The 27,609-nt window shown below is 50.5% G+C and overlaps 1 protein-coding gene across 3 annotated transcripts in view; it reads right to left on the reverse strand.

Moving 5' to 3' along the window:
* Positions 1 to 1,594: 1,594 nt before the first annotated feature.
* The window catches only part of KLHL18 (kelch like family member 18), a 52,029-nt gene continuing 26,014 nt past the window's right edge, over positions 1,595 to 27,609 (reverse strand). For 2 of the 3 annotated variants that reach the window (XM_080829304.1, XM_080829305.1), the window contains exons 2-10: positions 21,878 to 22,008; positions 19,254 to 19,394; positions 14,416 to 14,614; positions 11,720 to 11,880; positions 10,392 to 10,528; positions 8,819 to 9,041; positions 5,581 to 5,685; positions 3,756 to 3,867; positions 1,595 to 2,657 (exon numbers count right to left, since the gene is read on the reverse strand). In XM_080829304.1, the coding sequence (XP_080685430.1) occupies positions 2,271 to 2,657; positions 3,756 to 3,867; positions 5,581 to 5,685; positions 8,819 to 9,041; positions 10,392 to 10,528; positions 11,720 to 11,880; positions 14,416 to 14,614; positions 19,254 to 19,394; positions 21,878 to 22,008 (1,596 nt within the window). In that variant the 3' untranslated portion in view covers positions 1,595 to 2,270. Of the gene's footprint in view, positions 2,658 to 3,755; positions 3,868 to 5,580; positions 5,686 to 8,818; positions 9,057 to 10,391; positions 10,529 to 11,719; positions 11,881 to 14,415; positions 14,615 to 19,253; positions 19,395 to 21,877; positions 22,009 to 27,609 lie in introns of all 3 variants that reach the window. The other variant, XM_080829303.1, reaches the window with a different exon arrangement.

Below are 27,609 nucleotides of genomic sequence, written 5' to 3' on the forward strand. Positions count from 1 at the left end.
CGGGGAAATGACCTATCAGCCTCAATGGCAAAATCTGTGCCACCGTCCTGAGGAGCTGGGAGGCCTGCTTGTTAGCCCACTCACTGATCCTTAACCCCTCTGTGATCTGGGCTGGTCAGGACTGCTTCTAGTTCACAGAAGGGCTTTTAACAAGATGGGAACGGACACACATCTCTCTAACAGGAAACACAGACCCCACTGCCTTCCGAGTCTACCTCTGTAGGCAGACCAAGAAGGACTGAGAAATGCTGGGGTTCTGCCATGAGCCCAGGCTCAACTATATCAGACTGCTGAGTCTTTTAAAATAAAAACATAATTTTCAAGTGCTTGTAGCAGAGGCCCAGCTCCTAAGTGGCAGGTAACAAAGGTACTTCCCTCTGGATACATGGCGATTGCACACACTCGTAAACCTTGTGGTGCTGGGGTGGGAAAGACGTCTCAGGCTCCACACTGTGCCTTTCTGAACAAGCTTCCAGGTCACCCCAGGCAGGCAGCAAGGGATGGGAGACCAGCCAGGTGGAGAATGGGGCCCTAAGAGCCAGTCTTGCATGAAAGGAACTATATCCTCTTTTAGTCTGTACTGGAAGCATTTTAGAAAACCAGATTTTGGCAGCAGCAGTTGAAGGACAGCCCCACTGCCCAGTGCACTGGTAACACAAGGGTCCTCCTGTTCGGGTTCCACTGTGCGACACCAAGGTCCCGTCCAGGGAGGAGGAGGAAGGAGCATGGAGTCTCTTCAAGAGGTCATTTGCTAAGATCAGAGGAAGAAATATAAAATCTTGTTCTTTGCAGCAGCAAGAGATTCTTTCGGCCTTTAGTTCTCTGCTATAAAGTCAGCTTTGTTCGAATGTAAAGGCCCACCTTGCTGGTGGTTCTGCCGAGGGCTGGAGGGAAGTCAGGCCCCTGGAATTGGCGAGGGGATGGAAAAGCAGTGGACTGGCGGGGTAGACGAGGTTTCTGGTCCAAGCTGGCCATGGCTGGTGGAAGGACCAAGTCCCTGGTTAGGTTCTAGAGGTACCAACGGTCGATGTACCCTAGAAGCATCACGATGAGGAAAACGATCCAAGAATGATAGATAGATGGGCGAGAGTCTGGCCGGACCTGCTGTTTCCTTGCTGGTCAGATGAGGAATGAAAGTGGGGGTGGGGAATCTGAGTGAGTGCCATGGTGGCTGTGGGAGGTGACCACAGGGGCACCCGGAGCCTCCAGTGACCGGCTGGGAACTCCCACCTAGAAGAGCGGCCGGTCGTAATGCAGCCCACTTGCTAAGCCTACAGTTAAAAAAAGTCCTCGGATGGTGGGTGTGAATGCAAACCCCGTGAGCACCTTGCTAGAGGACCAGTGGAGAATACACTGATCCCGGACACGCGAGGGCCCGGACACGCAAGGGCTCAGAGGCGACCCCGAGTGCCATGCAAGGCCTCAGGACCCTGGGACCCGAACGTGGGAGCGGACGCCGCCCTTCTCGTGGTGGCGGTCTTCCACGGAGACACGTGTTCCCCTTTAGTGTCTTTCAACGTTTTCTTCTCCCAAAGAATGTTCACTTAAAAAAAAGTACTTTTCTTTCCAGTTTCTTTCAAGTGTTTCTTTGTTTCAATTTCCTTCGTTTCTTTCAAGTATCTTTTTTTTTTTTCCTTCTTCTTCTTCTGTTGCTCCTCAACAAGATGAAAAGACCTCACTGAAATCCTGAAGCTCGACATGGGAAGAGCTTCTGTTCTCCCTGGTTACCTAGCAGTGAGGACCCAGTCCTCTGTGCCCTCAGATGGAAGAGGGAGATGCTCGTGCGCAAGCAGCCTGGTGCTGGGGCGCCACCACCACAGGCAACGAGGACACCCCAAGTGCGTCCTTCCTCCCCCAGCCGCAGCCCAGCTGCTAACAGGCTGGGCCACCAGAGCCACTCCTCTGGCCACAGCACGGCTGGAAAGCAGCAGGTAAGGAGGAGTGTCAGACGGCAGGCCTTCTGCAAGCGGCTGGTGGGAGCTGGCCTTGGATGGAGCCCGTGTATGTGTGGACCAGCACAGCAGTCCCGTGTCGCCAGCTGCGGAACCCAGAAGGGCTCTGCCCCACGCGGTGCACCTTGGTGACCTAGGCTTGAAGGTCCCCAGGGCAGCGCGGTGAGGGAGGATGTAAGCACCTGGAAAACCTGTACCTCCAGCGAGCTCACATACACCCCGTCTTCTGGTCTACCCCCTCTCCCAAGAGGGCCTGTCCCTGGAAGGGAGTGCCTATGTTTGTACCAGATCCCTACCCCGCCACATCCCCCCTCCACCTTAGATGGTGAGAAGGGGGATGCAGCCCACACCCACGCCCCCCTCGTGACAGGCCATGGGGGCCATGAATGTCCAGCGGTCCGTCTCCGGGTCGTACATCTCCACCGAGCTGAGGTTTGACTGTCCATCATAGCCCCCCACAGCATAGAGGCGTCCGCAGCTGGCCACCAGGGACACCCGGCTCCGGCGAGTGTGCATGGGCACGATCAGGCACCACTGGTCGGCCACGGAGCTGTACATCTCGGCGATGCTGAGGAAGCCGGAGCCGTCGTAGCCCCCGCAGACGAACATCTTGCTTCCCAGGGAGGCGGCACCGTGCCGGCAGCGCTTGTTGAGCATGCCGGCGGCTGGGTGCCAGGTGGCTGTGTGCTGGTTGTAGTGCTCCACCTGCGGCGGGGAGAGAGGCCCGGGTCCGCAAGTCAGAGTCTGAGCCCGAATGCGGCGCGTGGCGGGGCCTCACCTGGAGGCAGGGAGAGGCCCGCGCACTGCCTCTGATGCCCACTTTCCACAGCAGCACCCCTGTTCCTGGGCTGATCCACAGAGAGCACCTACTCTGACCCCTGCTGTCTTACTTCCCGGGAAACAACGGCGTTGCCCCAGGAGGCACTCCTGTGGAGTGCCAGGGGCGGGAGGAGAGCAGGGTCTCCCGAAATCTGTCCAGAGTGCATCACTGACTGACGTCACGGAACTACCACTAGATGGCGGTTGAGGTTTTTTTAAAGAATAAATGCAATTTCATGGGACGCCTGAGTGGCTCAGTGGGTTAAGCGTCTGCCTTCTGCTCAGGTCATGATCCCAGGGTCCTGGGATCGAGCCCTACCATCGGGCTCCCTGCTCCGCAGGGCAACTGCTTCTCCCTCTGCTTGCCTCTCACTCTGCTCCCCCTGCTTGTGCTCTCTCTCTGACAAATAAATAAATAAAATCTTAAAAAAAAAAGAATAAATGTAATTTCAAATAAATTATCCAGAATACAACTACTCGCAAATCCGCACTGTCTATAGTTGAGCTTACTCTGGGCAGCGATTCAGTGGAGGACGGAGCGGGGCGAGGTGGGGACCGCGAGGCTATACTCTTCCCCTCCTCTGCAGACACTGCCTCCATTCTCGGAAGAATCTCAGAGCGCATGGCAGATGGCCCGAAACCTCCCTAGATGATGCTCTGCCCAGTTACGGCAAGGCTGAAGTTTCTTCCAAAGAACTGCCTTTCAAAATTACACTCAAAGGTGGGGGACACTTGGGTGTCTCAGTCGGTTAAGCATCTGACTCTTGATTTTGGCTCAGGTCATGATCTTTCAGGGTTGTGAGACTGAGCCTTGTGCTGGGCTCCACGCTCAGCAGGGAGTCTGCTTCTCTCCTTCTCCCTCTCCCTCTGCCCCTCACCCCACTTGAGTTTGTGATCTCTCTTCAAAATAAATCTTTAAAAACAGAATTATTCCTTGAAGACGGGAGGAGTGAGTGCCCTTAACCCAGGGGAGCCCAGACTCACGCTGCTGAAGATCTGCAGCCCATCGTGGCCGCCCGACACATAGATCCTGCCCTCAAACACCGTCACCCCTGCAGCACTGCGACTTGAGCTCATCGGGGTCACCACTGTCCACCTGCAGGAAAGAGCCAGACGAGGGAAGCCATGAGATGCAGTGTTGCTGTCCTTCCAGGACAGCTCGGAAGGGGCGAGGCAAACTGTGCAGTGTTCCTTCTCACCCTGAACAATCTCCCCACCTCTGTAGGCAAGTCCCCTCCCTCTTACTCCTGTCCGGTCCTGGGAATGGGACAATCGGCCATCTAGTTGTCCTTCTGAGATTCAATGTTTTCATGGCCCTCTTCTCCTTCACCTTCAACATTCCTGTGGTCACCAAGTCCCCCTGGCCTGCCTTCTAGTCATTGCTTGTTCCCACCCCCACTACCGCTGGCCTAGCTTGGGCCTCCCCTCGCACAACCTGCCACAGCCTCTGTACAGGAGGCCTGGCTTTCAGACCCCGCCCATCCCAACGCCGTGTGGCATGCCCCTCGGGTGGCTACTCACTGTTTCCTCCAGTGCAGAGTCTGAGTTCCCTGAGCGGCTTTTTTTTCTCAGGCCTCACCTATTTCCACTTTCCCCTCCTGCCATGTGCCACCCACGCAGCTCCTTATTCACAACGAGCACCTTCCTTCCTCTGGGCCTCTCCTCATGCTGTCTCCCTGCCTACAATGCACATCTCCCACTGTCCGTGATGGGCCTCCTCTCAGAAGTCATCCCTGCCGCCCTGCCTCTCCCTGCCAGCTGTGGTAGAGATGAAGGTGCTCCCTGCCCTGCACCCGAGAGGTCCAGGCAGGCCCTACAGGGTAGGCTAATCACAATGTGCCCGGGACCCCAGCAGACCAGCTGCTACTTTTAAGGATCTCAGACACCCTGCCTGATATACAGTAAGTTGGTTAAGTGAATGGAATGTTGGCTGAAAAGCATTCTGATGAAGCCATTCAACGAACTGGCTTATGAGAAGATTCAAATACTGAAATGAAAAATTTGGGCTAACCTTGCCAGCTGTTTTCCAAAGAGTAGTCCGCAAAATAAGATGGTGACAGGCATTATGTAAGATGAGATTCAACAGGTTTCTTTACTGTGGAATTTGTCAGTCTTTAAATTGTTATTATGTTTGATGGAAATTAAGAACTCTGGTGGTTCTTAATTTCATCATCAATGTCTTCCAAGCTTATCCAACGACATTTCTTTTTTTTTTTTTAAGATTTTATTTATTTGTTAGAGAGAGAGAGAGAGACAGAGCTCGCACACAGGCAAACAGAGCAGCAGGCAGAGGCAGAGGGAGAAGCAGGCTCCCTGCCGAGCAAGGAGCCCAATGTGGGACTCAATCCCAGGACACTGGGATCATGACCTGAGCTGACTGCAGCCGCTTAACCAACTGAGCCACCCAGGCGTCCCCGACGTAACATTTCTTGCCCCCCCCAAATCACATCCTACCCAAATCATACCTCTCCTACTTGGGAAAGTGCTGTTCATTTATTCCTCATCCCCTTCCACTTGCATTTCCATTAAAATGGGCGATTTAACAAAGAAGTACACACTATTAAATAAACATCTTTAACCACCTAGGTAGACTACTGTTCGTTTTTAAAATTTATTCAATCCTTCATTCAGGAACCAGAAGTTATTAAATACCTATTGTATGAAAAGTACTACAGAGACTGAAACGGTCAGATACTCTGTATCCTTGAGAAGTTTAATATAATAAGAACCTGCAGTTCTAATTCTCATACTGTCTGTTTAACCAGTTCCAGTTTTCCCGGGGGAGCTGCAGGCGAGTAGGTCTCCTTACTTGTCTGTCTCAGGCGAGTAGGTCTCCACAGAGCTGAGAGAAGAGTTGCCATCATAGCCCCCACAGACGTAGATCTGTCCGTCCAGCACGACCGTCCCCATGGCACTGAAAAAGACAGAGCTGTCATGTAGACAGGCCTCAGACCTCTCGGGCCAGCCTTGCATACTGCCTGGAGATCCACCTGCCCACCACAGCCTCTTTCTAGAGCAGACCCAAATCCCACGTGTGAGCCTAAGCATACAGCAGAGGGGAAAGCAGCTGCTCTGCGGTGCCCCCCGTTGGGGTTCCCTCGGGGACCCTCTCCACCCTGGACGTATCTGAAACGTTCATCTTCTACTTCGCTGTGCTCAAGGTCTCATTACATCAAAGTCCTCTCCCCCTCCTGCTCAAAAAGCCGTCCTTGCCTCAGCAACGATCAGTCCCTCCTAGCCCCACGCTGCCAGAGCAGCTTCTTTATATCAGGCCTTGTCGTCGTCGTGGTTACTCATTCACCCCTGGCGTCCCATGAGGCACTCAGGAGGCGTGCTGTCCTGGGCCCTAGAGTCACAGTGCCGAGCGAGCCAAAGCTCCTGTCCGCAGGGGCTCATTCTGGCGCCTGGGGGTGCTGGGAAGTCACCTGTTGCCTCTTTAACAAGTGGGGACCTCCTAGAAGACAGGGTCTCCCTCTGTATGACTCTGACCATACTTCATGTAGTGCTTTGTACGGGACAGGCCTTCAATATGGGTTTATTGTGTTAGCCTGATTTTCCTATTTAATTCACTGTGAAGTTTGACAGATGTGGTGCTGACAGCCCCTGCTTTGTCCCTGTGGGTGACGCTATGCTCCCCTTGTGCATTGATGGAGGTCCTCTACATTCGCCATTTGCCGCTCCCCCCCCCCCACCTGCCAAGGAAGTGGCACCATCTTCAAGGTACAGGCGAGCAGCCGCGGCTGGGGAGGATGGCTCCTTCTCTGGGCTGCCCGGTGAGAGGCACGCCTCGGATTTAAATGAGACGAGCCCACTCCCACGCTGCCCACCGTGTCCCCCTCTTCCCAGATCAAAGCCCCAGCAGTCTGGCATAATCAGAAAATCTGTTCTACACAATGCCTCAAGAGAAATTAGACATGTGTGCCAAGCTGCCCGATTCAGTTTTCAAATCTGATGCTGGAGAAGATTCAAAATGAATCTGGGTGGCTGACAAACAGGAAAATAAAATATGCCAGGCTTAACTCCCACCTTTCAAACGTAGAGAGGAAACCAAGCTGATCCCCGCAATGTCCCTTCGAGTGACACTGTAACAGACCCCCTCAACTGGCCCGGAAGAGGAAAAGGACTTTTGCCTCAGGCAAGGATGGTGGGAAGACCACAAATTCACTAGACACTGTCACATGCTTCCAGAAGTGGACAGAAGCAACAACACAGGAGTTCAACAACCATATGAGGGAGAAGAGCCATAGAACTGAGTGAGGTTAACTATCAACCGGGTGATAAAGCCAGGGTGAAGATGGAGGGGGCCTGCTAGGTCCACCAGAGGAAGCATGGCCTTGAACACTGCAGGCGAGGGGAAGGATGATGGCAGGAAGGAGCTTGTGACCACCAGCAGGACAGAGAGCCGTGTGGGATGGTAGGAAAGAAGTGACTCAGAACAGTTTTTGGCAGCCTGTAATTTCAAAGGGATGAAATGGAGCCGGGTCTCTGCTAATAAGAGGGCATTAACCACAGCGAGGGAAGGGGATGCCTGGAGGACTCTCCTCCCAGACAACACTTCAAACTCTGTGACATCAAAGCAAGGAAGTTGCCCAGAGCAGACACCCGGAGAAGAACGGGCTGCAGTGAAAGCAAAAAAGGCACTCATGGCTGGGGAAATGGAGCAATGAGTCATCCGAGGCCACAGAAAGCTGTAAGATGCCCAAGGAGCAGAAAAGGGAAGCACTGAGGTAGGGGGAGGAAGGAACCGGGAGAGTGTTAGCTCAGGGAGGAGCAGATCATGTATACAAATTTTTCTTCCCAAACAAACCTACTGTGACCCTTTGCAAATATGGCCTTACTGGTACAAAGGCAGACTCCTCCCAGCTCAAGGCCACATGCTAACACTGCAAAACATGGTACGTGCGTCTCATGGCCTGACACTTCTTCTTCCTCACCACACAGGCAGTCGCTTGATCTTACACTCACAACACCCAGAGCAGGGCCAGACAAAGGGGCCTATCAGGCAAATGCTTAGGCCACAGAATTTACAAAGCAGAAAGGCCCTCAAAGAGCATCTGCCCCAGTCGTTTTCAAACTGCCCCTTTCAAAAACAACTCCTGTAACTTTCCCCCTAAAGTTGGGCATCTGTCATGGATGCTCAACTCATGAGAAAAATGCAGAACTGTTCTGGTTACTGGGGTACGAACTACCTCCTCTCCTCTGTCAGCCCCGGAAGAGAGAGCTGAGCGCCACTAGAAACCACTGACCCAGGGTGGCCCCACGGAGGGCAGAAGAACAGACGACCTTGTCCAGTGATCCCTCCTACTCCAGAGCCCAGCTGTGCACATGCTCCCCACATGCCTGATGGAAGGGAAAAGGCCGCCTGCCCCTGCAGCACTCAGAAGGCTGAATGGAGGCGCCATTCAGATGCCCTCCAACTCCTCTTCAGGAAATCTAGCAGGCAAGTGACAGAGGAGACAAGTATCTGGAGTGTGTTAAGAGACATAAACCCGGTCCACCTATGTGCTCACACCTGGCGGAGGGAGGAGGGGACTGAAGTGAAGCATGTTGCTATGGCTCACGTACTCGCAGGGTGGGAGAAGCACGTGTGTGGCAGGGATCCAGGGGTGGGGGTGGGGCGAGGGTATAAAGGACAACAGCTCTCATGTCTTTTCATCACTAATAAAGTTAAATCCTCCTTACTCTTCAAGTTTCACCTGTAATCCCGCCTTTTACCTGAAATGTCCGGATGTTTCCATCCAATTTCTTGCCTTTTTGGAAATCTACCATAACATATGTTTCAGTCCTTATCTGACACTTAAATAACAATACAACTTCCACATGTCCGTGTCTCGTCTCCCCGAGCTCCTCAACAGACAAGGCAAGGATTTTACTTTGGAGCAGATGGGGGCGAGCTCCCGGGAGGTGCTGGCAGTGATAGGCCTGGCCACCGGAAATTGCCAGGCCAGCTTGTGTTTTGTATGACCACGTGCCCCTGCCCGTCTAGCATGGCGCTCCCCAGATGCTCAGAGTGTGTGCTCGGGCTGCCCAAGTGGCTTCCGGAATACCTCCTCTTGCTATTCATGCTCCGCACTCTGGTCCACGTGTCCGTCTCTGGGTTGTAGACCTCCACGGTGCTCAGCCGCAGCTGGCCGTCATACCCCCCGATGGCATAGAGAAGCCCATTCACCACAGCCACACCGACGCGGCTGCGGGCTGTCGTCATGGGATGGCACTTCTCCCAGCGATTGGCAATGGGGTCGAACACTTCTACCACATTCAGGGAATCACCTGCATAAAAATTTGCTACTCAAATTAAAACAAATGAGACCACGTGTTTAGATCACAGCTGTCGGGCATTGATTACATGGAACGTTTGACTTGGCTCTATGGGCTCTTCCCACAGAAATACTCAAGCCACATGGGCCCACTAAGACGCTTCAGGCATGCTAACCTCAAACCAAATTCTTTAAGGAAAATCAGAATCAGACACGAGGTGTTTAGTTTTAAGCTACAATGAGGTATTCCACCTGCTTAAGGCCAAAGCGGAAGGGAAATGGACACACTCTCCCCCCAGTGCAGGGGGCATGCCCAGAGGGAAGAGCCTGGGTTCCCCTGCTGCTTTCACTTACTAGCGTGTGAACCTGGGCAAGTTGCTTTGTATCCCCACCTTCTACTCTCACATGCGACATGGAGATAATCTCTATGGCAAAGCTGTCGTTAGGATTAAATGGCAGAAAAGCACCTAGCGTAGTTGTAGAACACACTATGTGCTCAACAAATGGTAGTTACAGTCGCCAGGAATGATGAGTCCAACCCTGACATTTACAACAGGGTTTTTTTGGATCAAATAAAATCATCTCTCCTCCCTATTCTATCCCACCGTGGGGCACTTCACACCTACCACACCCCAGCATCTACCAGCTGAGGTCATCCCTTTTCCAGGACACATGGTCAACAAGCACAGGGTAAGCAGGCTAGCACCCACCTCTCATTAATCTTCAATTAAAAACAGAACTGCCCAGGACTGCCCACCACTTGCCCCCCTCCATGAGCCTGGACTGACCCTGAGGAAAGGCCTGGCCTTCACGTGGGAAGTGACACCGCCCTTTGCCACTGTGCCACCAAGATCCAGGAGTGCACACTGCCCTCCCCGTGCCTGGGCGTGCAGGAGGGCAGGGGGCCTCACGGGCTTGCCTGAGAACCTGGCTGGATGAGCGGCCAAGAACATGCCGACTCTAAAGCCTTTGTGCGCTGCACAGGAGGCAGCAAGTGGCAAGAAAGTGGGGTTATGGGTAGGGACGACCCTATGTATTTGGAGAATTTCCCTTCTCATGGTGACAGACTTAGTCTAACCCCAGAGATCCATATGACCAAATGTGACTCTCATCACAGGCAGCGGGTAACAGAGCCGGGTCTCGGACTGCACGCTCTCCAGGGCTGGTATTTAGCTCTGATACTCTGATTCGATGGTATTCACATCTGACACCCTTTCACTGTACAGCATAACAGCTGCGTCAATCAGGAGGGACCAGGGCAGCAACACACAGAGGAAGGGAGCCAGAAGACCAGGCTAGGTTGTTTGGTGCTTTTTCATCCAAAGTCCAAGACAGGGCCCTGCAAAGGGGAGCTGCAAGATACCTGCTGAGTTGAGGCCCCCCACGGCATAGATAAGGCCCGTGATGGACGTGCAGCAGCGAGGCCGAGTTCTGAAAGCCGGCAGGTGGGGCCGGCGCTCCGGCATGAGGTGATAGTCCTTGGCTTCGTCTACCAGGTCCCTGGAATAAGGTGCAGGATGTTACAAAGCCAGGTATCCTCCCCACATGGTCTACATTTGTATTTCCGAGTCTGGTCGCCCCAGCCCCAACTGGAGGGGAAACATGCGAGAAGAAGCATTCTGGAAGGTTTGGTCTTGAACCCTGGTGAGTCCAGGCAGAAGCACAGCTACTGAAACATGCTCAGAATCAGAGGGGCGAGATGAGCAGAGTAATCAGAGCGACTATCTTCTAATAGGCACACGCTGGCAGGAGAACAGGGTAGTGGCTACGACAGCTGGCGCTGGGGAGTTCAAAAAGCAGCCTGCCTCCTGTCTGCCAAGACCCAGCTCTTCCTTCCTATCCCTCTGGCTCGCACCCTGCAAAGTGCCATTTCTCACCTAGACTGTGGCAGAAGCCGACTGCTGCTGACCAACTGCCCTGCCTCCAGTCCTGCCTCTCCATTCCACCCCCACACTATCGCCCAAGCCGTTGAAGAACCTTCAATAGCTCCCCGCTGCCTTCAGAACGAAGTTCAAACTTAACAGCCCTCTTGGACTGCTTATCACGGGGTCCCCTCTACCTGCAGCCACACCTCCACCCCCTCCTGCCGTACGCCTTCACGTGGCTCGCACATAGCCACTGACTTCCTCTGAACTTGCTGTGAATATGACAGGCTGTTTGGGGGAAGGTGAACATTTTCCTTTGCTGTTCTACTTTTATAATGACCCTCCCATATGGCTACTGCCTTCCTGGCTGTTTCGGGAGCTCTGCTATGCCACGTCATCACTGATGTACCCTGGGTAAGTTTCCCCTGCTGGTAAATACCTCCTCCCCCCTTGCCTATCACTATAGACAGGCCCAAACCCACCTGAGGCCAGTGCACTAATGTTTACTGGAGACAACAAGGAGCCCCAGGGAGTCACCACTAAGTCAGCTCCTGAAGATGCTAGGAGATCCTCAGGGAGTTCAGGGGAGGAGGCCCCTTCTGCCTCCATGCCCCCTCATGGCACATTTATTTGCCCAAGGGATCGACTTGGGCTCTTCCATGGTCTAGACACAAGGCAGGTCAATCTGTGTGCCGTGAATTAGGACTGATCGTGTCAAATTCTTCCACCCCTGAGCTGGGACACAAACAGCCTAGGTCCCCGAGCCCCTTCTCCGCCTGGCCCCCTTGCTGCCGGCAGTGTCCTATGCGGGCCGGCCCTCGCTCACCTGCACTTGTGGCAGCAACGCACCAGGTCATCCTGCTGCACGCGGTCTGACAGGAACTGGGGCCGGCAGAGGGGCAGGCGGATATTGGACAGCAGCTCAGGGAGGCACGGCCCCCTCTGCTCCCGGTCATATCTGACCCAGGCCAACGCAGCTTCAAAGACCTGCCGTGGCGGAGAGTGCAAGCCATTTAGTAGCCCCTCGCTCCTGGGGCCACGTCCCCGGGCCCCTAGTCCCAGCCCCTGCACTCCCTATACGGAGGCAGTCCCTTGGGCCCCTCCATCTTTCCTCCCACTTGTCTCCTGAAGTCACTGCTTTCTGCTTCCCCAATCTCCCCGTTTGGCCCAGCCTCTTGAAAGGCAAGCCTCAGTGACTGTAACAGCTTCCCGGCTTTCATTACGTCTTCCTAATGAAAAGCTGCCAGTGGTTCCTTACTCCTTCCTGCATGTCACCACACTGGCCGCTTGTCTTCCCTCCTCGGCCCCTTCCACCCTCTGCTCTCCCAGGCTGGCTACTTCTCTGTCCACACATACCCCTGCATTGTGAAGGCCCCTCATATCCTCCTCTTCATCTAAACACGCCCCCCTTTCCTTAAGGCCTGGTTCCAGATCGACATTCTCTGGAGCTTTCCCTAAGGGCACCAGCCACAAGGGTCATCCCTCCAGAACCCTGGATCCAATGTATCACCAAAAAGCGAGCTGCCCCGCGCCATGTTCATCAGTGGAAGAGCTCGGGACAGGGCTCGCTCTTGGGACAGGCTCTTCCCTGAACCTTATAGCGCCCACACGGCCACACTCGGGTCGCCCTTTTCTACTGTTCTTCGGACATTAGGGAAATGAGCTGACTAACCTCCCAACAGCTTGCCTCCTGGAACCCGGGGCTCCTCCCGCTGAAGCAGAGCTTCCCGGCAGGCCAGGACCCCACATGGCAAGCGTCCTGAGCTGCTCTGCCCGGGGCCTGGGTTAGGCTTCCCAGCGACCGGAGCAGTGGAGGCCTTGCCGCAGACGAGCTCCCGGTGCCTGCAGGGGCGGGTCTGAGCATCTCACCCGCATGCCAGAGCCCTTCACCGTCCAGTCCTGGCCACCCTCTGCTCCAAGTAACATCTACTCTGTCCTCTTCGGGTGCCTGCACCACACCTCTGCTGACCAAAGGGATTTCCCTTTGCTCCTCTCTGACTGCTAATACCCTGTGCTCTCCTTTATTCACTCTTCTCGACAACCCCGTAAGAGGTCTTCTTTGTCCTTCGAGGACCCTAGTCATTCAAACGCTTTGCCCCTTCCATCGGTTTCAGTCTGCCGTGCTCACCACTGCCTCCAATCCTTTCCCCTCAGTAACTGATGTCAATGGGCCTCTGATGCTGCTCCGTCTCCCCTAGCCTCGCGCTCAGGGCCCCTCTAGCCTGCTTCCTGCCCGCCGTCTCACCCAGCATGGGCTCTGCGGGTTCTGAGGTGGGTGCCCTCAGCACTCATGCTGTATACCTTCCTCCTTTAATCACACCCATCTGGAAAAAGTCTCTTCCCTGGTGAGGTCCAGCTCCATAAGTGGACCCCACACGAGCACACTGCAGCTGCAGGAGCTGGCTGGTCCTTTCCTTTCCTTTTTATTTACTTATTTTTTCAAGTTTATCTATTCTTTTTAGTAATCTCTATGCCCAACATCAGACTCAGACTCACAACCCCAGATCAAGAGCCAGTCAGGCACCCCCTGGTGGGTCCATTCTAACTTTGTGGCCGCTAATCTCATCAGGCCCTACTTCCCACCAAGCCCCTCTTCCTTTCCCTGGTGTCATCTATTTCCTCTCCTGCTCCCAGAGGGCTGGCTCATGCCTTTTCATCTCTCACATTTCTCGCCCTCCTCCCGATCCTTGTCCCCAGCTAAGAAAATAGACACGCAGCAGAAGAGAATGTCAGCAGACTTTGCCAGCTTCTCCCTGTGCCCCTGGCTATGGAGGTTCTCCCTTCCGCGGGGGTGGACGGGAGTGGCTGGTACTCCCAGCAGGGACACCCCTTAAGCCCTCGATTCAGCCTCCTCTTGCTTCCTCCAGGATGTCACGCCAGCAGCCATTCTCCCTTTCCTCCTGCATCACCGACTCTTTCCTCTCTTCTGGAAAATTCCCACCAGTAGTCAAATATACTGCATTTCTCTCACCTTAAAAAACAAACCAATCCCTTCCAACTTCATATTCCTCCCCAGTGATTGCCCCAGTGCTCTGCTCCCCTTTAGAGTAAGACTCTTAAAGAGTGATCTATGCTAATTTCCAGTGGCAGCATTACTTCTAATAGTAAATATGGGAAATCACTGCAACTTCTAAGAATAAGGGGCGCGATGTTGATAAAATCCACTGACCGGCGCCTGGGTGGCTCAATCAGTTAGGTGTCTGCTTTTAGCTCAGTCTTGGGACTGAGCCCCACATCGGGCTCCCTGCTCAGCACGGAGTCTGCTTCTCCTTCTCCCATTCCCCCGGCTCATCCTCTCCCTCTCTCTCTCACTCAAATAAATAAATAAGATCTTTAAAAAAAATCCACTGAATGTTAGACACCGAAATGGATATAAAGTTCTCACAAAACACGAACACAGTATAATGAAACAAACCCATAATAAACAAGCCGCACATGCATTATGGTCTTCATGAAAAAAACAGAGAGGATTAGAGCAGCAGCCCCCACGTCCCCTGCACACTGCTACCGCGCTCTACACACCTGCTCCTCTGACTTCACGTTCAGCTCGTCCCGAGACACCAGCTCGAGCACGTCTTCCAAGGGCAGGGCCAGGAATTCTTCTGACATGGACACTTCCACGAAGTGCTGGTGGATGAAGCTGTTGGCCGCGTCATATAGCACGGCACACATCATGGTCTCGGCAAACTGGCGGACACCCAGGCAATTTTTGGGGTGAAGACTTTTGCCATAAGAAAAGAGGAAAAGAAAAAAGTTAGAGGAAGAATGGTATCTTCGATCATTCTCAGGTTGGTTCTGGGGAGAGCTACACAATGCAGAAAACCCAGCTTTGCTCTCAGCTTGGCCGCAAACTCCCTACACGATCCCAGGTGCATTGCTCAGGGACTCAATTGTGAAGGCTTACAATGAAGACAGTTTTATCTTCACAGACACTGCCTCTTGGACCTCGTGCTCAGTGCATCTAGGTGGGATGAGCTCTCTGGGAAGTCCTGGGAAGCAACTATGAAGACAGTAGATGAACATGCACTGGAAAACCTGTTTGCTTTCCCTTAGGCCACTGACATTCTTCTTCTTCTTCTTCGTTTTTTTTAAGATCTTATTTATTTATTTGAAAGAGAGAGACAGACAGAGATAGTGAGAGAGATCATGAGTGGGGAGGAGAGGGAGAAGCAGACTCCACCAAGCAGGGACCCTGATGTGGTGCTCGATCCCAGGATCCCGAGATCATGACCTGAGCCGAAGGCAGACGCTTAACCGACTGAGCCACCCAGGCACCCCGGCCACTGACACTCTTGGTCGAACACTTAGCTGTTCCCCAGGAGGGCACTGAAGTTGTAGGATGAGAGTTTATTGTCTTTTTTTTTTTTATTTTTGAAGATTTTCTTTATTTATTTGACAGAAACAGAAGAGAGCGAGCACAAGCAGGTAGAACGGCAGACAGAGGGAGAGGAGAAGCAGCCTCTCTGCTGAGCAGGGAGGCTGATACGGGGCTCGATCCCAGGAGTCTGGGATCATGACCTGAGCTGAAGGCAGCCACTTAACCTACTAAGCCACCCACGTACCCCTAGAATAAGAGATTAAACCATGCAGAGAGATGACTTGTCTAACATCAGGATCCTTACATTCTCTCTTCTGTCAACGGCAAGAAACTCTATAGGTCTAACAGGACACCCAGGAACGACAGCGGCAGCTACCGCTCGCTCAGCACCATCAGGGCACCCAGTACTTCTCCAGCCAGAATCTTTTCAACAGCGCTACAGAGCAATCATTATTTCCATTTTTAGATGGAAAACTGAGGCTCAGAGAAACTAAGAATGTGCTCCCAGCCCTCTCCAAGCAAGCAGTGGTGCGGACTGAACCCCGTGTCCATTCCCACGACTTGGAGGCAGACCTGCCCTCGCTGGGGCCGTCTGGGTACATTCGGGCCCTGTGTCCCACCAGGTGACATGGAGTGCTCCTCAAGTGTCCGTAACAGCCTCACCTGGAAAAAGGTAAGGACAACAGCTAGCCGGCTCCCGCACCTGTGGCCATGCTTAAGCAAGAATGTGGCAAAAGCACTCAGCATGGTGCCTGGCGTAAAGTCAGCTACTGTCTTAATCTTTTATCATGGTTGTTTTTCTTACTACTATTGCATCTGACAAAATCTCAAATGCACCCAAATTGATTCTGAAATCTTGGTGACAGCGGGAGACCCTGAGGATGGGGTTTTCTTGTTTTGACTTTGTGACTGATAATCTGTGGAGGGAGAGGGTGTTTATCGGATGGAAGGTGCCCAGGTTTTCTTTGTTAGACTGCTTGCTTTCCTTCCCGGCCATGTTGTTTGTTTGTTTGTTTATTTTTAAAGATTTTATTTATTTGACACAGAGAGAGAGAGAACATGCTAGCACAAGCAGGGGGAGTGGCAGGGAGAGGGAGAGGGAGAAGCAGACTTCCCACCCAGCAGAGAGCCTGATGTGGGGCTTGATCCCAGGACCTCAAGATCATGACCTGAGCCTGAAGGCAGTCACTTAACCAACTGAGCCACCCAAGCGCCTCACCCCACCACACTGTTTAAAGTAACAGGCAGAGATATATTCACTAGTCAACAGTCACCACTGTCCCCCAGCTGCAGAGTCTCTGAAGGGCAGAGTCCCTCAGGAGCCTGCCTTTGATATAATCTAAATTCCACAAGCTGTTGCTTCCCTTCCAGCCTGAACTGGTTCTGTCCAGTGCTTTGGAAATCTGTGTGCATTTCCACAAAGGCCAGGAAGCACGAGCACTGACTAACACCTAGGCAAGGCCACAGAGCCAGTGAGGAACACAGGGCTCAAGGTCAGAAGGTCAGCTCAGTCATCAAATCCCGCCTTTCTCCTGGAGCACTTACAGGGACTGAATGAGACTTGTTTAAAGGCCTTTACACACATATGGCCGATGTGAGTCTCCACCTTCCCTGGGCCTCTACACCATGTGCTTCGCTGACCCCGACCACGGCGACATCACCTCAAGAGGAGGCTTCAGTGCCATGGACTGGGAACTGGAGAGAGTCTAGGGCCGTGGAGAAAGATGGCCAAGTAGCTGCCTGGCGCACATTTCCATGTGCTCCCTCTCAGGTTAGGACTCCTGTACCTCGCCTTTGGCTCTCTGACTGGCTTGGCCTAATAAGGAGAGCAAAACACACCTTCAACTGAATTGGGCTTTCATGTCAATGGGATGTGAGAAGCCTGCTTGTGAGGCAGCTGGTGGGGAAAGAGGAGGGAGAGCTGCCATGTAGGAGAGGGCCCCATTCAGGAGCAGGAGGAAGAGAAGAGGGAAAATGAACCCCCAGGGTGGAGACAGACCCACATCTTTCATTAGCCACCTCACAACCAGCAACCAGGTTCCTTGCAGCACAGCTTGACTCTGTCAGCAGTAAGAGGTAATGCTTTATCAGAGGCAGGAAGCAGTGACCTGAATTAAGTACGTTACTGGCTTGGTTCACTGATGCATCCGAGGTTCTGATTCAATTCTGAGAGAAGAGTTCTGGAGAACACACAGCTCCAGTGCTCACCTAAAAACAAGGAGGCCCATACATCTGAACATTTGGAAAGGGGTCACAAGAAAAAAAAAAAATCAGCTCCAACCTCATGGAAAACTCTGACAGCTTTACAGCTTCTCTGTGCTCTGTGAAATCCTGTCTTTCCCACTATTGCTCAGAACGGTTTCTCTCAAGTCGTTAGTAATCACAGCTCGACGATGAAGGGCCCACATGCTTGTCTTTGAATATGGATACATGGGACAGGGACAGGTGGGGGGGCCCTAACACACTCTGTAGCCAGGCTCAGGGAGAACCACTCCAAGGAACAGAGGCAGTGATGGTAACTACTGGAAGGAAAACAGAAAGCAGGTCAAGTCTCTGGGGCCTGTGGGAAGGAATGAAGACAGGAATAAGGTGTGAAGTGAGGCTTCAGAAGGGATCTTGCAGGGCTGAATGGGAAAATGTCAAGGACAGACTCATAATGTCAGGCTTTGTGCTTAAGTGCATCTTCCTAAAATGTCATTGATGCATGTAAAAATTCCACTGGTCTAAAAATCACTTTTCTAAGCACATTTTGGGCGACACTGCTTTGTAACAAAAGCTGGGTCCAGTGTTGAGTGATGACCTTGAAAGCCCCTAGGTGGAGCTGTTGTCCCCTTGTGAGAGTGGCCAACTTCATCCTTTCCAGAATGCCTACTTAATCATTCTGAGCTCTGTGGGGACAGAGAGATAAACCAAGACTGGTCTGTATCCTTAAGCAGCTCAGGAGTGAGCAGGAGAGCCAGGGTGCCTCACACCCCCACGTGCATCCTCCAGTCTGACCCAGAAGCCATCCCAGCACAGGATCAAGCCAGGCTCTGGGGCTATGCTGTCTTTATGTGGTCTCATCTGTAAAACCTGAAACAGGACCACCCACCTCACGATGAAACCACTCACCCTGCACCCAGTAGAGAGTGCCGCGTGTGCTAAGCATCATACCCACGGTTATTAAGACTAGCTGCACAGCAGTGCTCAGTGATGTCCATGAGCACCACGGGGGCAGGATAGGGATAGCAGGTGGGATCAACAGAGCTAATGAGGGAGCTGGACTGGTGGAGCCAGAACGGGAGAGGGAGACATCAGCTCTAAGAGGAAATGAGGTTCAGGAGGGCAGATCTGAGACAAGAAAAATGCTGGTCTTCAGGCCAGGGACCTTGTGATCACAGTAGCTCAGGTGGAGGCCGGGCCTCAGAGAGCACCACAGACAGAGACTGTGTGAAGCCCAGCACTACCCTGCACCCCCAAGTCTCTAGTGGTTAAGGGGCAGCTTTGACCTTATGGCTAAGAGCTCCCCCTCTTCAGGGAGAAAAAGAGCTTTCTTATCAGCTCAGTCATCAAAGGGGCATTGCCGAATGCTGGACCTAGGTAGGGATATACTCCATGGTCCTTACCCTAAGAGAGCACACAGTGACTGCTTCCAGAAGACTTAGGGGGACAGAGAGTTCCAGAAAGTGAAATTTGGATGCCCCCCTAAAGAGCTGAAGGAAGAAGTCAAGATATTCAAGGAGGGGAAAGGATCCACACAAAGAAGGAGATGGGCTATGGAAGAGTGAGCAGCACGGAATCCGTTGGTTTGGTGAGAACAGCCAGCTAAGTCCGCAGCTGGTCAGACTGGAGGACCAGAAGAGGTACATTTCAGGCCAGGAGAGGGCAGAGGCAGGGGTCCATAAAGATGTTCCTCAAAGGTTCACCTCAAAGAACCGGGCACCGCTCGGCTGCAATCTGAAGAGTCAGCTCGCAGGCTCACTCCCTCACGGAGCAGATTGGCAGGGGCTTCCAGGACTGACCCGGGGGCGCTCCCCACCGTGGGCCGGGTCCGGGGCCTCACCGTTCTCGGAGGAATGTGCAGCAGGCGTCCTTGATGCTCTGCAGCTGCAGGAAGCTCGCGCCCATCAGCAAAGACTGCACGTTCTGCTGGTCAATGGCAAGGTGGCCGTTGTAGGCGAAGTTAATCAGAGCCTCCAGGGCGCTAGAGAAAGGAGGAAAGAGCCGCTTCAGAGACTCTGGCCCTTGCCGAGCTGACACGCCTACCTGGGGAATGTGTGGGCCCCCGCTCTAACATCCATCTAACATCTAACATCTCTAAGCCCAGGCCCTTCGAGAATCTGACAGGAATAATGACTTCCCCAGAGCTGAAGACTCATTCTACTTCTTAAGCTGTCTTCATTGCCCAAATAATCTCATTACAGAAAATTCTAAAATGAGAAAGCAAGTACCCACAATCTCACTACTGAATGAGTCAACAGTGGTTACTTTCTTGGGTTCATTTTCAGGGCCTGCATGCACAAATGGTACGAATATAATCACATAATACTTATTGAGTCCTTTCCCATGCTGCTACACTGTCTTCACATTTATCATTTTTAGTGGCTGCTATATAGTATTTCAACATGTAAACACACCGTAATTTATTTCCTTTACTGGTAGGCCTCATAGCTAATAACTTCTTACTGCCGTCATAAATAGTGTTTTTATTATTTCTTTGGGATACATTTCCGGAATGAGAGGCCGAGAAATTTTTCTGCCTTTCAATTCCCACTGGGAAAGAATTCCCAGTTCCGTCTCAGGGCTGTATGTGGTCTGGCCCCTCTCCGGCTCTGACCTCAATGCCTTCCACTCCGAGCCCTCACTCTATCCCAACATGCTGAATACATTCTCACCGCGGGGCCTCTGTACTGTCTGCTCCGTCTGGAGGGCTCTGTCACCAGACAGTTCACTCCCTCACTTCAATTAAGGTCTCAGCTCAAGTGTCACCTCATCACAGAGGCCTTCCCTGATCACCCTGGAATAGCACAGACCCCCACCATCATTCACTTTACTTTTCTCGCCCTGGTCTCATTTGCCAGCCCTATCATGCACGTGTGTAGTTATGGTTATGGCCCGATCCCCATGACTAGAAAGTTGGCACACTTAGAGGCACTGTTTTCTCCGTGCTATAGCTCAGTGCTTACAGCTACACACATGACAGGTGCTCAGTCTACTTCTGAAAAATGAAGTACTTGGACTGTGCATAGACAATGAGCACAGCTCCTTCAGACACAGACCTCAGAGAAGAGAGCGCACGAGTTTCCTTGTAGACCTACTTCTGTATCTTTCCTTAGAAGTAGCTGGCCTGAGATTTCTGCCTTGCAGTGGGGATATAAAACCTCTCCACGTGCGGGAGCAGATCACTGCAATCATCCAGAGGTTACTACAGTTTCCCGGCTCCCTCACCCCTAGGCTCCCACCACGGTGAGATTAAGAAGGCAGGAAACAAATGACAGGTTACTGGCTGACGTCACAGAATCATTGCTTTATTGTTTCTCCTCCAACAAGAATGTCATTGCCCTGAGTCACCCTGGGTGTCTCGTTCGCTACTGCATTCCTAGACCTCCGAACAGTGCCAGGCATGTAAGTAGGTGTACAGCGGACCCTTGGATACAGCCTAGGTTATAAACATACAGCCTCAGTTCATAGACTTGCCACAAAATCAAACACAGAATCAGTCACATAAACATTCTTCTCCCTTTCAAGGCCCAAAAAGGCATACTATGGAATATGTTTATATAAAGTCTTCATACAGTAATTAGGAAGGTATTTCCACAAAGAACGTCCATTAGTAAGTGACTTTACATGTCAGGACAACGTTAAGTAAGTAAGTGCCTGAATGACATGATTTCAGCGGTTATGGTATCACCTCCTGCCCCTAAAATTCATCTAGGGCAGACTATCTCAGCCTTGGCAGCACTGACATTTGGGGCCTGGAACTGCCTGCTAGGGAGGGCTGTCTTGGACACTGAAAGGCATTAGATGGGATAACTTTTGGGCTTGCCCTCCTTGGGCTTCAATTTCTCAACCATCCAATAACCACGATTTTGCCATTTTCTGAATCTGTGTTGTCCCATTTGTGGCAGCTATGAGCCACAAATGGCAATTCCAAATTACGCTAAAGTTAATTAAAATTAAGGAAAATGTAGAATTCAGTTCCTTAATCCCATTTGTGGCAGCTATGAGCCACAAATGGCAATTCCAAATTATGCTAAAGTTAATTAAAATTAAGGAAAATGTAGAATTCAGTTCCTTAATCCCACTAGTTAAAATTCAAGTGCTCAGTAGCTACATTTAGCTACATATGGTGGTCACCATTCTGGAGAGTAAAAATATGACATTCCCATCAGTGCCGGAAGTTCTAATGGCCAACACTGTTTGAGACTGCCGGGGAGAATACAGAATGAAGACCCTTGTTTGGAAAACCATTTTGTCAGCTGTAACGGAAAAGGGAAAAGGATAACGTTTCACCACCTTTGTACCCAGTCCTCGTTATAAAAAAATATCTTGGTGCTAGTTCCTGTTAAACGTGTTGCTCTAACAAGTGCTATGGCCCGCCATGGGCCCGCCAATGGCACCATGCACAGGGCTGAAGCTGCGCCTGGGAACCTGAAGACCGAGGGACCCAGTGGAGAAATTGAGTACCTGGGATCCATTCCTTGCATTACAATCTCATCCTGCTTGCACTCCATCATGTCATTTGTAAACATAGCGTGGAAGTACGGGATAGAGGCTGCTAAGACGATCCGGTGGGCACTGAATTTGTGGTCTCCAATCTGTGGGCAAATCGAAATACAAAGAGAGATACTGAGGAATGCAAATACAAAACCCGACCGGCCCCTTCCCCGGCTTAAGCCTCTGCCTGTTGCAATGGCACCGGCAGAATCCCGGTACATGACAGCTGAGCTTATCAGTTCCACATACTCAGTGGCAGGGGAAGAATGTAAACAACACAGTTTCATGGGCATTAAAATGGTTAAAAAAAAAAAAATGGAAGCCCGAATGCTTCCAGTGCTAGTTTTTACTTATATGCAATCTCACTGACTTCCCACCAACTTAGAGACCTGACATCTCTAACACATGATCCCGATCCCAGATTTATTAAAGGCAGAGGGAGGAGACAAACTGTCCAAGAACCCGGGAACTCCTGACAGTAGGCTCCTCCAGAGGAGTAAATACACAGTGACGGAAGAGATAAGAAGAAACAAGACCAGACTTGAATAGGGGCACTGAAGGACAGAGCGGGCATGGTAGGCACAAGTGTTGGGGGGTCCGGGGGCAACAACCGGGCTGTGGGCTGCTACAAGGAGGCCAGAGTTCCTCTTAGGAAAACGGCCGCAGCAGCAAGCAGCTCAAATGACTGGTACTATGTACTACTGGTGCCCCACACAGTCCACAGGTCTCAGGCCACATGGGGACAGAGGCAGATTCCCTCCAACTTGTATCGAACCCTCCCAATAGACACATCCTTAGCCTGGGGAGTCCCATAATGTGCTTTCCAACCATCTGCCAAAAGGATAGTCCTTTTAACAAGCTTTGCCATTTATAGCTTCCAGCCACGTAAACATTTCCACTTAAGAACTTTCTAGTCTTCAGAAAGAACAAAACAGTCTCCCTCCACCCGCACCCCCCCTCCCCGATTCCACGTTAGTAAAATGCCAGAGCATCTCACTACCTGATATCAGCTCTTCCCAGTCACATTTACTCAAGGATTCTAGTTCAGGTCCTGTCACTAAGGTCTCTTTTTCATTGCTTTCAGTTTATTATCTGTAAGCTGTCCTTCAAGATCACACAATCTTTCAAATACCAAAGGATCGATGAAGACTGACTCAGATTCAATGAGTTCCTCACAAAATCCATGTGTGGCTCGTCTACTGGTGTTGGGGACATGAAATGGCTGTGTACTTTGGAGGTTTGCATAATTAGAAAAAAAAATCACAGTAAAACACAGAACTATTTCTTAAAGTTGTTCTACAAAGTTTTTAAAACCAGCAGTTTCCCTGATTCCTGCTCTCAGGGGCCACCTCTTTCTTCTGGTATATATCTCCACCTTTCTTTCTTTACTTTTTTTTCTTTTTTAGTAAGACTTATTTATTTCTTTGAAAGAGAGAGTAAGCATGAGTAAGCAGGGGGAGGAAGGCGAAGGGGCAGAGGGAGAGAATCCTCAAGCTGAGACTCCCTGCGGCGGGCAGAGCCTCACCCCATGACTCTGAGATCATGACTTGAGGCAAAATCAAGAGCTGGATGCTTAATCGACTGAGCCGCCCGTGCATCCCCATCTCCACCTTTCTAAGCAATGTGCCTAGAATAGTAGTTCTTGAATTTTCACTTCTAGTTATTACTTGTGGTAGGATGTCTCCAAAGAGCCCTGAATGATCCCTGCCTCCTGGCACTCACCCCATTGAGCGATCCACTCGCATACTGTCTCAGGGTTGGTCAGTGCGGCCGACAGAATACACAGAAGTGATGGTGTCACTTGAATGTATGTTACATTCATGGCTGGGTCATAAAAGGCACTGCATGGGGCGCCTGGGTGGCTCAGTCGGTTTAGCATCTGCCTTCGGCTCAGGTCATGACCCCAGGGTCCTGGGACCGAGCCCCACATGAGGCTCCCTGTTCAGTGGGAAGCCTGCTTCTTCTCCCTCTGCCTCTTCCTTCTGCTCGTGCTCTCTTGGTCTCTGTCTCAATCTCTCTCAAATAAGTAAATAAAATCTTTAAAATAAGTAAATAAATACACAGGCACTGCACATTCCTTTTACTGTCTCTCCCAGATCACTCGCTCTTGGGGGAGCCAGATAACAACATATCCTGAGGAGAGCCATGTGAAAAGGAACTGAGGCTTCTTCCTACCGCTATCTGAGCGAGCCTCGAAGAGGCCCCTCCAGCTCCAGTCAAGCCTTCAGATGAATGTAGCCCAAGATGGCACTCAGACTGCAAGCTACTTCTGAAATCCGAAGCTGTGAGATAATAAATACTTATAATTTTAAGTCACTAAGTTTTGGGGTAATTTTGAGTTAGACAGCAAAAGATAACTATTATATTAGCTACTTAATTTCTGTGATGGAAGGTCAGGATTTTGTTCCAACATTCTCTTCACATAAAACTCCACTTACTCCCTCTGTCTTTCCAATATAATTATGTCCACATTTGGTTAAATTAAGGGTTGCATTATTAGGTCTATGTGAATATTATTTGTAGCTAAGCCATGATGTGTGCTATGATTACATTTCTTTTCTTGTATAATTTTTTCCCCTGGAGATAAAAATGAAGTATAAAACTCCTTTTAATACGTTCAATCGGGTACCCTAGCAGTATGTTCCTGGTTGTCCCGGAGGCATCCCTACCAGAACTCTGTCCTTATAGGAATCCCTTTCACCTCACCTACACTGGAACCCGTTTCCTGAAGCCCATTGAGTCCTCTTCTTGATTTATTCCCTGTTCTGATGAAAAGCATCTTCTAGCAGAGCTGCCTAAGGAAAGGTATCCTACAAACTGTTTTTACTCACAGCACTCTGACACACAAGAACCAATTTTCCAACTCTCCAGACACCAACTGGTATCCTTATAATTCGAAGCTGGCATGAACTACTTGGAGTTAGTGCAGGTTAAGGGCTCAGTCCCACAAGACCGCCTCTGCTTCAGACACCAACTGCAAGCCTGAGCCACTTGTACTACCGAGCAATCGGCAATAAAGTTGGGGTGGGGGGGGCGATAAGAGTGTTCCCCACAACTCCCTCCTCAGGTGTGATAATTTGGTAAAACGGCTCAATGAACTTCAGGGAAAACAGTTTACTTACTGTTACTGGTTTATCACAAAGGATACAAAAGAACAGGCAGCTGAAGAGGTACATAGGGCGGGGTCTAGAAGGGTCCTGAGCACAGGATCTTCTGTCCCCGTGGAACTGAGGTATGCCACCCTCCCCACACGTGGCTATGTTCACCAACCTGGAAGCTCCCCAGAGGTCAAAGGGTGGGACTGAAGTTCCAGCCCTCTAATCACATGGTTGCCCCCTCTGGCAACCAGCCTTATCCTGAAGCTTTCCAGGGGTCCACAGAGAGTCACCTTATTAGCATAAACTCAGGTGTGGTTGAAAGAGGTTTGTTATGGAAAAACAAAGGACACACCTCTCACTCAGGAAATTCCAAGGGTTTTAGAAGCTCTTGTGTCAGGAACTGGGAACAAAGACCAAATATTATAATAAAAGATGCTCTTATCACCCCTACCACTCAGGAAATTCCAAGGGTTTTAGAAGGTCTGTGCCAGGAACCAGGGAAAAAAAATCAAATACATATTTTTTTTTTCCTCAAAGAACTGTTTTGTGCATTGTTTTTTTTTGGATTTTATTTATTTGAAAGAGAGCTGCATGCACGCACAAGCAGGGGGAAGGGGCAGAGGCAGAGGGAGAGCAGGCTCCCCTCTGAGCAGGGGATCACGACCTGCGCTAAAGGCAGGAGTTTACCTGTATGAGCCACCCGGGTGTCCTCCAAATACACATTCTTACTGTATCACACAATCATAAGGCATATGCACAATATGTCTGAAAATGTCTTTGTTAGCCTTCAACCTGGATGATAGTTTAGCTGGCTATAAAATTCTAAGTTGAGGAATATTTTTTATATCAGAATTCTGAAGGTATTACTCCACTGTCTTCTACTTTGTTGCTTTTGAGAAATTTAATGCCGTTCTGAACACTAACACTTAGTATGTGACTGTTCTCTCTAGAAGCTTCTAGTGCTTTCTCTTTATCTTCAGAGTTCTGAACTCTCACAGGGTAATACCTTGGTGTCCTTTCATTCATTGTGCTGTCTCAATCTATAGACTTTATTTTAGTTCTGGGAATACTTTTCCATCTTATTTCTTTGATAATTTTCTCCTCTCTATTGTCTATTTTTTCTCTTCTGAAATTTCCGTGAGTCAGGTGTTAGGCCTCTTGGAACAACCTTGCATTTTTTCACCTGTTCCCCATTTCCCACCTCTTTCATTGGGTCTATCTCCTGGGATTCTTCAACTTTATCTTTCAATATTTCTGTGTTGTAGCTTTTTATAAGACTATGGTATTTTTAATTTCCAAGAGGTCTTTCTTGTTTTCTGAAGGTGTCCCACCCCACTTTTTATTGAAAGACTCTTATTCCTCTTTCATGAATGCTGTATTTTCTCTAACCTCTCTCAAGATATTATTTTTTTTCTTTTTCTCCTCCTCCTCCTTGGTTTTACGTTCCTCTGAGTTCCTTTTCCTGAGTTTCCTGAGTTCCTGAGTTTCCTTTTCCTCTGAGTTCCTTCCCCCCAACCCATTTGTTTTTGTCAAGATATTATAGTTAAATTTTTTCATCTTTTTCTCCTTTTCCCTGCTTTTACTGTTTCCTCTGAGTTCTTTTTCCCCATTTGTTTTAGTCTCTGTCTTTTATTCTAGTGGCTTGCTTTAAATGCCTTGTGACGCTTGGCTATCTGTTCATATTTTCAGAAATTGAAAGTTTTTGAGGGGGTGGCTAGGCTCATCAACTTGTGGACTGCACATCAGGGAGATCAAGCAAGAACCTGCCATTTTACTGAGGACTACTAAAAGCAGTATCTTTGGAACTTTTTCTCTGGGGCAAACTTAATCAGAGACAGATCTTCCAATCTCCTGCACGGGAGTGCCTGCCTGTAGGTATTCTGAAAACTGGGTCAGAGAGGGGGATGGTCCTACCATTCACTATTTAGACTTTGCCTTAAAGCCCTTAAGTTTTGCCCCATAGTCTGTCTCCTCTCTTCTATGCTTGGTATGCCCTAGGTTCGATACGGAAGACTAAAACTCCTGTCTCCTGGCAAAGTGGGGGAGGAGCTGTAGGCAACTAATTGCTTTTCACACAGACTTTCAACTAATCTTCCTGTTTTCAGTATTTTGCTTCTCCAATTTTGGAGTTATTCCAGGGTTCTGCATTACAAATCCTCTTTCTTCTTTATTTCTCCCCCAGCAGGCACTTTCAGTTCCTCTGCCCTCAAAGTTCATCACACTTCAGACTTTCTGGCTTCAACATTCCATTGATCTATCATTTGCTGACATCTCCTCTCCCTCTTACTATCATTTTAACGGCACAGGGCTTAAAATGTGCGTTTGATTAGTTGTGTTAAATTGCCATGCATTTATTTTTCATCTGGAAAGGAGAAGACAAAAGAACAAACTGTACATGCATAAACTAGGTGACCTGGTTTCCCCCAAAAGCTCAGCTAAAGAGAAGGCAGACCTATCTTGGGATATGCTAGCCAGATTACAACTGGATTCTGCGTTCTGTTAAAGGGAAGAACAAATTTGTCCTTATCTACAAGAGGGAGAGCAAGTAGGAAAAGGTCTGGAAGCTACATTTTAAGAGGAATGGTTAAGGACAGCTTATTTGTA

Source organism: Martes martes (genome assembly GCF_963455335.1).
Source record: "Martes martes genome assembly, chromosome: 1".
Classification (NCBI taxonomy): Eukaryota; Metazoa; Chordata; class Mammalia; order Carnivora; family Mustelidae; genus Martes; species Martes martes.